At 36.2% G+C, this 10541-nt stretch overlaps 1 protein-coding gene across 1 annotated transcript in view; it reads right to left on the reverse strand.

Moving 5' to 3' along the window:
• penka (proenkephalin a) overlaps nt 1-9199 on the reverse strand; it is an 11915-nt gene extending 2716 nt beyond the window's left edge. Inside the window, exons 1-2 of the mRNA XM_008433533.2 lie at nt 8988-9199; nt 8471-8617 (exon numbers count right to left, since the gene is read on the reverse strand). Of these exons, the coding sequence (XP_008431755.1) occupies nt 8471-8614 (144 nt within the window). The 5' untranslated portion in view covers nt 8615-8617; nt 8988-9199. The remainder of the gene's footprint in view (nt 1-8470; nt 8618-8987) is intronic.
• Nucleotides 9200-10541: the final 1342 nt, after the last annotated feature.

Below are 10541 nucleotides of genomic sequence, written 5' to 3' on the forward strand. Positions count from 1 at the left end.
TGGTCTCAACAAACCCATGACACTTCAACAATATTATTTTACCTTTTATCTGGAAATAGTGTCCGTTTATTCTTGCCATACAGTCTCTGTATTAATTATTGCTAGAAAGGTCTTGCCATACCAGTTTATTCCTCTGTATTTACTTTAGTTTCTTAGTTTATTCTTGCATTTTGTTCTTCATTCATTTCCATTTAGTTTCATTTGATTATTATTATTATCCTCTCTTGGTTTATTGCTATGTCCACTTTAGTTTCTTTCCTGTTGCTAGATTTATTTGATCATTTATCCATTATAAGACAAATAATATAAGACGAATAATCTTCACTCATCACCTGCTGCGCCGCCTAATCGTCATGTGTTTCACATCATGTGTTGATTTTTAACTGTTCAGCGTCAGATTCAGCGTTTTTATGCCATAATTCACATCTAATACGTCTCTCCGTTTTATATCCTGCTTCTCCTGTTTCAGAGTTTTGGGCAATGTGCGCAACTTTTTTTTTTAAGCCCCTAAGGTGCAGGGCGGTCGGGAAGCGTATCGATGGGGAAAAGGCAGACTGACATAAACCTTTTATAACAACGGAGACAATTTCTTCATTCTGAATATTGAAATGTAAAAGTGCTGTGTTGTTCTATCACCCCGTTTCATACCGGACCACTTACAGCACCGTGTTAACGCTATAAAATGAACGCTCTCTATCGTGGTATCACCCATGGAAGGATTTCTTTATTTAAATGGGTTCATTTTTCAGAGGGATACTCAGTGAGGGTATCGTGATTTTGGCTACCAGTACCAGGAGAACGGAGCTGCGCCAAGAAGCTAACAGAAGCTAACAAACACTGAATAGAAGAAGAGCTGCCATCGATACAGTTGCAGCCAAGCATGATTTAATGTTACACAATACAGTTTTACCAAGTTGCTCAAAGTCTAAACTGGCATTGTTGTGCATTTAAGGTGTAAAGTTTACTACCTTCGACTAAACGCCCCCCAAAGGCATCCCAGCGCCCCCCTTTTGTAAAAATGTCCACCAGCGCCCCCTGAACACCCTCTGGGGGGGCGGTACCGCCCACGTTGAGAACCCCTAGGCTAAAAGGTCAAGGACCTGCAGTGGGAGGTGGCCGCCCCAACCTTCTGTCCGGACGCGGGGAAGGAGTAGGCTAGGTTGGATTGAATTTTCCTCAGGAGGGCTGCATCTGAAATATAACAAGATCAGCTGATCTGTGCCATTGAAGAAATGTAAATGTTGATGATGGCCACATTGGACAAAGAATTAAAGTTGATCATCGATATGAATCGATCTGTGCCATCGAAGAAATGTAAATGTTGACAATGGCCGCATAGGAATTAGAATAGAGGATAATAGAAGAAGATTAAAGTTAATTTGAATAACAGAAGAAAGGCAGTACCTTGACTTTGGCCGCATTGGAATTTAGTTTTTGGATCCAATTAGGGTAGTTTGCATGTGTGCATTATTCTCGTGGGTGAAAAGCGCTGGGATCGACTGTGTGTGAAAAGCGCAGGGAGCAATTGTGTGTGTAAAAAAAATAACGGCTGAGAGTGAAAGGTTCTGTCGCAGAGCAATCATTTTGTGTGTAAATGTATTCTTTTCCGTTGATTGCAGTTTGTTTTAAATGTTATGGTTGGTGTTTGGGGATTGTAAATTGTTGGTTCTTATGGGTGTATGTGTGCACCCATTTTGTTACTATGTTGGAGCTTCTGTCTGTGTGTCCCATGCACAGCGTATGTTGGCTGTTCTGTGTGTCCTGATTTGGTACCGTTGCCTTGTGCAGCTGTTTGTCAGTAGTCGCTGTCTCTTTTCTCTCAACAGGAAGGCAGCAGAGCGCATATTGCTGTCTTCATCACTTCTGACTTTAATTGTATTTCTTTCCTACTTCAACAGATAAAACGGTTTTGGGAACAATATAGGTATTTTCTGAAAGACCTCTGTCTCGTTGTTCTGCAGTAATTTTAAATTGACATGAAGCCTGGTAATCAAAGTGGTCCAGAACGCCTCCATTCTCTTAGATCAAAGCGCAGATTTTAAGAATTAAGACACTTATAGAACATAGCTAAACAGTTTTTAATAGAAACACATTCATTCTAGACATTTTCTAATGTTATACTAGTATTGATTATATGTTTGACTAACTTAGTGTTACAAATTTAGCCTGATTTAGACAATACCAGTGCTGCTAATATAAAACTACAAATTAGACTAGTTCAAGTCATGTTAATTTTAACTGAATGGTATTCTAATTAAATTGCAATTAATAAAAATATTATGTGTTGTTTATTTGTTTTATTTAAGTTTTTGTGTTTCTCTGTGGGAGATAACTTGAGATGTGTCCTCCGCTGCCTGCTGGATGTAGACACGGCTTGGGTGCCAGAGTTAATTTATGGCGCGGTTCCTCCGTGATAACAGACAGTCTATCCTGCAACCCTTGTAAGATGGTGTTCAAACTAATCCTGCACAATCCACTATTTTCACATGTGGTAAAATTAACTGTATGTAGGATGAACAAAATTACATAACAGGTAAAATTGTACACAAAGTGACATTTAATGTGTTGAAATTTTAGAAATTCTGCTTAGCTGTTCACGGGTTCAAATTTAAACTTAATGAAATTTGAGAAATTGAGGTTTCTCAATTGAAGCAGACTTGAATTTTCTCATAGACTAATCAAAAATTTTCTCTTTTATTATCTTATCAAAAACAGGATTTCTTTTCATTTGAAAATTGGTCACCTTAAAATGTCTAAAGAGGGTATAGATTGATAAATGAATATGAGTATGTGTTTGATTCAAAGGGTGATTATGAAACAGCTCTGGATTCAATTATGGTTTATTAAATTGGTTACAACATATTCTTGTCTCGAGACATTTTATGATTTCAAATGTAGATAATTTGGTTACCTTACTTTAAATTGGGAATTAATATGTCAGAACAGGAGTAATCACATTACAGCTTGGGTTTAAAACTAGATAGAATTTATTGAGTAAAAGACTATCTCATTTAGTAGTTTTGATCCGGATCAAACTACGGCCCGCGAGCCGTAGTTTGGGGACCACTGGCTCAGAACAAGCAAAAAATAAAACAGAAAATAAAAATTATAGTGAAAGCAACTACAAAATTTTTTAAGGTCAAAGATTTATCTTTGGGAAAAAATTCATGATGAATTGCAACAAGATGAAGGATCATCTGAACTGGAGGCATCTCAAACCATCACATAATTCTAATATTACAAAGGAATGCTCGCAACCTAATAGCAAATAAGAATTTAAAGGTTTCATTAATAATCTAAATCCAAAACCAGATATAATATGCATTCAAGAAACATGGCTCAAACCATCATTACAGTTTAGTATTCAGGGTTTTTCAGTTTTACGTAAAGACAGGTCAAACAGGAGTGGAGGAGGGTGTGCTATATTTGTAAAAACCAATATAAAATTTATTCAGCTACAAGTAGTATCAGACTTAGAAATTACTGCTGTTGAAGTTTGGACAAGTGATGGGAATACTAAAATTATACATTTTTATAATCCTGGTAAACAATTAGAAAAATTAAAACTTGAAACAATCCTAGTAAACGGGAGAGGGAAAATAGTTTGGTGTGGGGATTTCAATGCACATAGCACTTTTTGGGGAGATCAGGATGATTATAATGGAGGGGTTGTAGAAGAGTTGATTGAAGAAAAAGAATTGATCATTTTAAATAATGAAGAAGGCACTCAGGTGGACTTTATGAGGGGTAAAGAATCTGCCATTGATCTGACCGTGGTCTCAATCTATTGCTGGTTTATGCGGATGGAAAGTATATAAAGAAAACACAATAGGGAGTGATCATTATCCAATTTTTGTTAATATAGGTATAAATGTAAAGCAAGATCAGACAAAACTTGAGGGGAGGTGAAATTTTGAGAAAGCAGATTGGGGTAAGTTTGAAATTATGAGTGAGGTTAGCTTAGAAAATGTACATATAAATAAACCAATAAATGAGTTAAATTTAGAAATTAGCAAATGTATAATTAATTCAGCCAAATCGTGTATTCCTAGAAGTAATGGTAATAGGAAAAAGAAGAGTTCCTTGGTGGACACCAGAATGCTCAATAGCAATTAAACAGAGAAATAAGGCTTTTAAGACACTTAAGAAAATAATTTGTTTCCAGCATCTAATAAATTATAAAAGGAAGCAGGCAGAAGTCAGGAAGATTATAAGAAACGCTTATAGAGATTATTGGAGGAAATATTGTGAATCTTTAGGGAAAAACACTGCATTAGACAGAGTTTGGAATACTATTAAGAAAATGTCTGGATATTCCAAAGAGTCTTTTTTTCCAATAATAAAAGATAATGGAAATGTTATTGTAGATAATAAGAATAAGGCTGAGGTATTGGCGAAAATATTTGCAAAAGTACATAGTACAGATAATCTAGATAACAAAGTAAAATTAGGACATGAAACTACTAAACAGCGAAATATTGATTTAATTCATAATGATGAAGAGTATGATGATTTTATTAATATGAAGTTTTCCTTGTTTGAATTCAAAAGAGCACTGAGGAATTCTAGTAAATCAACTCCTGGAAATGATAAAATTACTTTTAATATGTTAAATAAACTTAGTGATGTGAGTAAAGAAATAATTCTAAAATTGACCCTGGTCAATTTTATACCTTGGTCTAAAATAAATGTACCTGATACATTTATCAGGTATATTGCCTGATAAATGGAAAGAAGCCATCATAATTCTTATTTGTAAACCTGGGAAAGATCCAAATTCAGCTAAAAGTTACAGACCTATAGCCCTAACGTCATGTTTAGGCAAAATTATGGACAAAATGGTAAATAACAGGTTAATTTATTTCTTAGAAACTAAGTAGATGATTAAAACTTATCAATTTGGTTTTAGGAAAGGCAGAAGTACAATTGATCTAGTATTATGTCTGGAACATGGAAACTTTAAGTAAGCGTCATTTTAACTACCACACCAATTTAATGTGTAACAGTAGTTTGCTTAAACCTGTCACATAAAGCCCAAAGAGCAAATACCTGCTCTTCCCTATGCATTGCTATGGCATGCCCCTAATAAATAATAAAGGCATTCTATTAGGTGTAGAACAATAGGTGCCTGCCATGCAATGCAGGCAGAAGTCAGGAAGATTATAAGAAACGCTTATAGAGATTATAAGCAAGTCAGTCACTGCTCTCCTTATGTATTGCTATGGCATGCCCCTACTAGAAATTCCTGCAGAAATTTTAAAGGGGCATGCCAAAGTGTGCCCATCGGCTTTGACCCAGCGTTTTGATGCTAAAATTTAGCATTAATGCTAAAGAAAGCTGCAACGTAGTCAATAACCTGTGGAGGCAGAAGCATGTTGACTAAGCTGTACTTGTACCATTCATTATGTTAAAATTGATGAATAAGCTAAAATGAGCATGATGTAGTTCTGCTATAGTAATTAATCCTCAGCCAACTGCTGTGTGTGTGCTGCGCAAGGCAATGCACTAGGGGGCAGTGAAGTGCTACACACACAGCAGCGTCAGTTAGTCATGTCCCATCACTTTGCTCTGAAACACCTGGACAGAAAACCGTAAGCCCTAGAAAAATTTCAAAAACATTTTACCGGAGCAGGCATTCGGTGCGATTTCCTGACCAACTTTCATGGTGTAAGTGTGGTATTTTCCTGACCATCGATATTCCTGACTCAATGGACAGCAATGACGCATGTGTAGCCACGATAAGTCACGTAATGTCCAGTCCAGTAATTTATATCCATCCATATCAATGCTGCTGCCTCGCGCTCTGTCTTTCTCTCGCACTTCCTGCTACTCAGCAGTAGGTGTCAGGTTACATTGTGTTGCATTCAATGTTATCGGAAAAAAGAGATTTGTGCGCTTAATGTCCAATTTCCCATAACTATTTATTGAAATCATAGTCACCAGCTGGGGTGGCAACAGGGGTGGTAAGGCTCTCATTTGGGGTGGCAACTGCCACCCCATGCCACCCCAGTAGATCCGCCCCTGCCAGGCCAGATTTTTACTCTTCCAACAGCTTTAAGTCTATTTCTGCTGTGCAAGACTGATATCTTTACTGATCAAATTAATAGTGAAAATTTCGAGAAGATGAGAATTTTGGAGGTGAAGGGGTTAATTATTTTTCATTTAAGAATCTTCTGAATGATCATCTCAAAGTATTCCTAGATGTCAGAGATTTTCCTCTTGCTGGCTCCATTTCAGTCAAGCTTATTTGTGTAGAACATTTCAGCAACAATGCAGTTCAAAGTGCTTTACATTATAAAAACACAGAAATATAAAGTCATAAAATGCATCATAATCAACAGTTGAGAAAACCAGTAACAATCATTACATTTTGAAGAGTGCCATCATTTAAATCATTAATACACATCAAATATATTGGTCATGTTGCTTTTATTTCAGCCACTAGTGAAGACAAATATTCTCCTCTGATGTGTGACCAAATACAACAAGCCATGAAGCGGCAGGGCTTTTCACACTTTTATTTTGAAAACCGACACGCAAAATGAAGCAGCCACATGACCCATGCAGTGTGAGGCCCATTGCCATCCATTTTCTTTACACCCTTGTCCGTTAGTGGGGTTGGGAAGGTTGCTGGTGCCGATCTACAGCTAACGTTCCGGGTGAGAGGCGGGGTCACCCTGGACAGGTAGCCAGTCTGTCGCAGGGCAACAGAAGCAGACAGGACAAACAACCATGCACACACACTCAGACCTAGGGAGAATTTGGAGAGACCAATTAACCTGACAGTCATGTTTTTGGACTGTGGGAGGAAACCGGAGAAAATCCACGCATGCACAGGGAGAACATGCAAACTCCATGCAGAAAGACCAGGGCAGGGAATTGAACCCAGAACCTTCTTGGTGCAAAGCAACAGTGCTACCAACTGCGCCACTGCGCAGCCCAGCCCTAATATTACCATTCATGTGGTTTTCAGCAATACGACACAAGCATCAAAGTGTCGCTTCATCTGACACTCCCCCTTTTTACTAGGTACACGACTCAAAGCCTGGCTTCAGACGTCTCATCACTACTACCTGAGATCCAATGAGAATGAATTAGTGCCCTCTGCAGGCAAACGCATAGAAAATAAATCCAGGATTACTAAATAAATTGTGGGTGGGAGTTTCCTGTGGCAAATGGGCCTGCATGGACAAGGTGGTAAAAAGATTCTGACGTTTTATAAGTCAGAAACACGATCTATGTTCAGTGAAGTCATACATTATTCATGTGATTACATATAAATTATTTATTCTCCAAATAAAACACTACATGCTGACATAATTGGGCAGTGACCAAATGAATGATCAGAATGGATTACACATGATATTCACAAATACATTAATTAAATAAAGATTTGATTTACTTTAAAAATGCGAGTGTAATGTTTTTTTATAAAGAAATGCCAAACATGACAGCAGACATCAGAAGGGAAGATTACTCACCAGTGTTTAGAAATAATGAGTATGCACACTAGTTATTTGTTTTAATCATCAACCCACTGAGTAAAATGTAAATGGTAAATCTTTTCCAAATAAACATCCCTTTTTAACCTCACCTATATTCTGCAGAGAGCTTTACTCTGTGTTTGTAATTCACTCCCTCTCACAGACACGGTGAATACTCATCTTCCTTTTCATTCATCAAGATATTTATTTTAAATTGTGTCAGGTATTTTACTGAGATTTTAACTGGAACTGGGAAGAGAAAAATTTAAACAATGCATTAAAGTGGAAAGAGAAAGAGAAGCAGAAAAGATGAGTGTTCAAGTATAAAAAAGTTTTTAAAAATAAGACAAAAACCTGCCTATGTATCAGAACAATGTCGTAGAGTTTTGTGTGTCTAATTAGTTTTGTTTGGTTTTTCTAAATGTAGCTTAGAAAAAATGAACATACTAATTTTTTATTATTGAATATATTTGATAATGATTATCCTTGATAATTTTGATGATAGCATTTGACATGATGTAATGTCTGGTGCTTATGATTAGTTATTGTATTATGTTTTTGTTATGTAAAATGTTATGAACTGTCTCGTTGCTAAAATGTTTATACAAATAAACTTAACAGTTCCACACTGGTATCATTAGTTTAATATATGTATATTGTTATCACAATAGACATTATATAAAAATAACATAGCTGCGAAATTAATAAGAATAAGCCACAAAGGAATGAAAGAATGAGGAAATAAGAACAGTTGAAAAAAAAATAACTGAACAGAATTTCTGAAGCCATAACCATAAAATTTTAACATGAACCGCCACAGAATTTCCTTTGAGTAATAAAGTATCTATCATCTATCTATCACCAGTTTATACCTCTTTGTACTGAGGTAGAAAACCATTGTTGTGTATGTCATGTTTGAAGTGATTAAGTGATCAAATTGTCTCTCTCTGACCCTAGAAGATAAAATTAATGTATTACTACAGTACCTGAGTTGAGAAAGCAGACACTTGTTCTTGCAGACCGTACACGCAACGTGCGCACTCCGTCCCGCAGTCTGTTCCAGCCACCAGCAACACGCATGTTCCCGCAAGCAACATCCACAGGCAGCTGCACTGAGCGATGACAGCCATCGGCTAGGGACGGAAAATCACAGCAGTTATTTTCATTACTGCTCTGATTGAGTGTTGAGCTGTTTTATGAAATCCACGGCACAAGTAAAGCACAAACCTGATATACATTAACTGATGATTTATCAACTTCCTATGCTATTATTATTTATGTATTTTCAAGGCAATGACAAACTCTCTACCTCAGAGCTTGTCATTGCCTTGAAAAAAATAATTTGAGATATCAAATTATTTATTAGACTAAAGGGATATTTGCCGATATGATGTGAATAAAAGTCATTGTCTCATTTGTTGATACTGTATATTTAAAAAGCCCCACTAAGTTCTCGTTGCTAACAATTGTCACTGTAAATAAGGAAATATATTTGCGTCTTACCTCTAACAGAGTGAAAACAAGTTTTTCTACAATTTCTCTCCAAACAAGGATGAAAAGAAGACGGGAGACTTGCGTCTGTGTTTGATAAATCTGCGCATGAAACGGTCTCTCCGCAGGTGTTTCTAAACGAGCTGTTCCACGAACAAAGGTCCAACTTATCTCCGACGAACTCCAGCCAGTGAGATGAACCTGATGCAGTGTTTCAGCGGAGTGTTCGCCAGCTTTTTAAACTACTTTCTGGGCCTTACGTCACCGAATATAAAAGGGCAGGGAGGAGATAAAGACCGTAACGTTGCAGAAACCCCGGAGCTCATCGCAACACGACCGTGTCCCCTTTCTATGGAGGACCAAAACTGACATAATAATAAATAAAACAATAAATACCCTATATAAATAAAACAATAAATATATATCCGACATATATAAATAAAAGAATAAACATATCAATAAAAGAATAAATATATATTCAACAAAATAATAAATAAAAAAATAAATATAAAAACAAAAGTAGAAATATATAAATAAAAGAATATAAAGTAAATGTAGAAATATGTAAAAAGAATAAATATATATCCTACATAATAATAAATAAAACAATAAATATATAAATAAAAAAATAAATATATATTTTGATAAGAAATAAAGGCATAAATAGATATTTTCTTTTTCATTTCCCCTTACACATGAGTTTCCGTCAAGAAAAATAGATATTTTGCTTTGATTTTTTTTTTGCTTCTCCCTTTTCTGCTCGCTGTTTTTCCATTTGCTGTATTTTTTGCTGTATTATTTGCTGTTTTATTGGCTCGCTGTATTTCTGCTGCATCGTTATGTTAATGAGGTGGGCTGCCTTCTACGTCCAGCTCTTCTACTATTGGTCAATAAACAGGAGAGAGAACGATCAGTGTGCAGATCAATTGTGAATGCCTAACTACTTGGCGCTTTCGGCTTCAGTTCAACAGTCCTGAAGTAGTTAACGCTGTTTCTGGTCTCTAAAGCAGCTGCCACAAATACGATTTAAAGATATATCTCTATTTGCAAACAATTTTTCTTCATCAACATAATCTAGACAAATTCTTCGCTGAATGATACCAGTTTGACTACGAAGGTACATGTTTTTTTTTCTCTAGCTGTTAGTTGATTTGCTAGAATAGCAATAGTAATTTGTTAGCTGGCTAACATTACGTAGCCTTTCTGTTTTGGAAATAAAACGTATTTAGGCTCTAATCTTAATCAGATTTTTATATTTTATAGTACAAACTGGTGTTGCCACCCACCATGTAAAATGCATGATCGTATTAAACCCTCCTCACTTACGCTAGTTTCACCACCCGCTCTGCAGCAACATTTCCTGTAGCCACAAGTCCAAAACTTGACAGTTATGCCAAACACCCTCTACTCCACCACGTCCTGAGAAGTTAAACTCTTCCTACGATCAAAACATGAGGAGAAAGACGCTGTCATAGATAGATAGATAGATAGATAGATAGATAGATAGATAGATAGATAGATAGATAGATAGATAGATAGATAGATAGATAGATAGATAGATAGATA

This window comes from Poecilia reticulata, linkage group LG17 (genome assembly GCF_000633615.1).
Source record: "Poecilia reticulata strain Guanapo linkage group LG17, Guppy_female_1.0+MT, whole genome shotgun sequence".
Classification (NCBI taxonomy): Eukaryota; Metazoa; Chordata; class Actinopteri; order Cyprinodontiformes; family Poeciliidae; genus Poecilia; species Poecilia reticulata.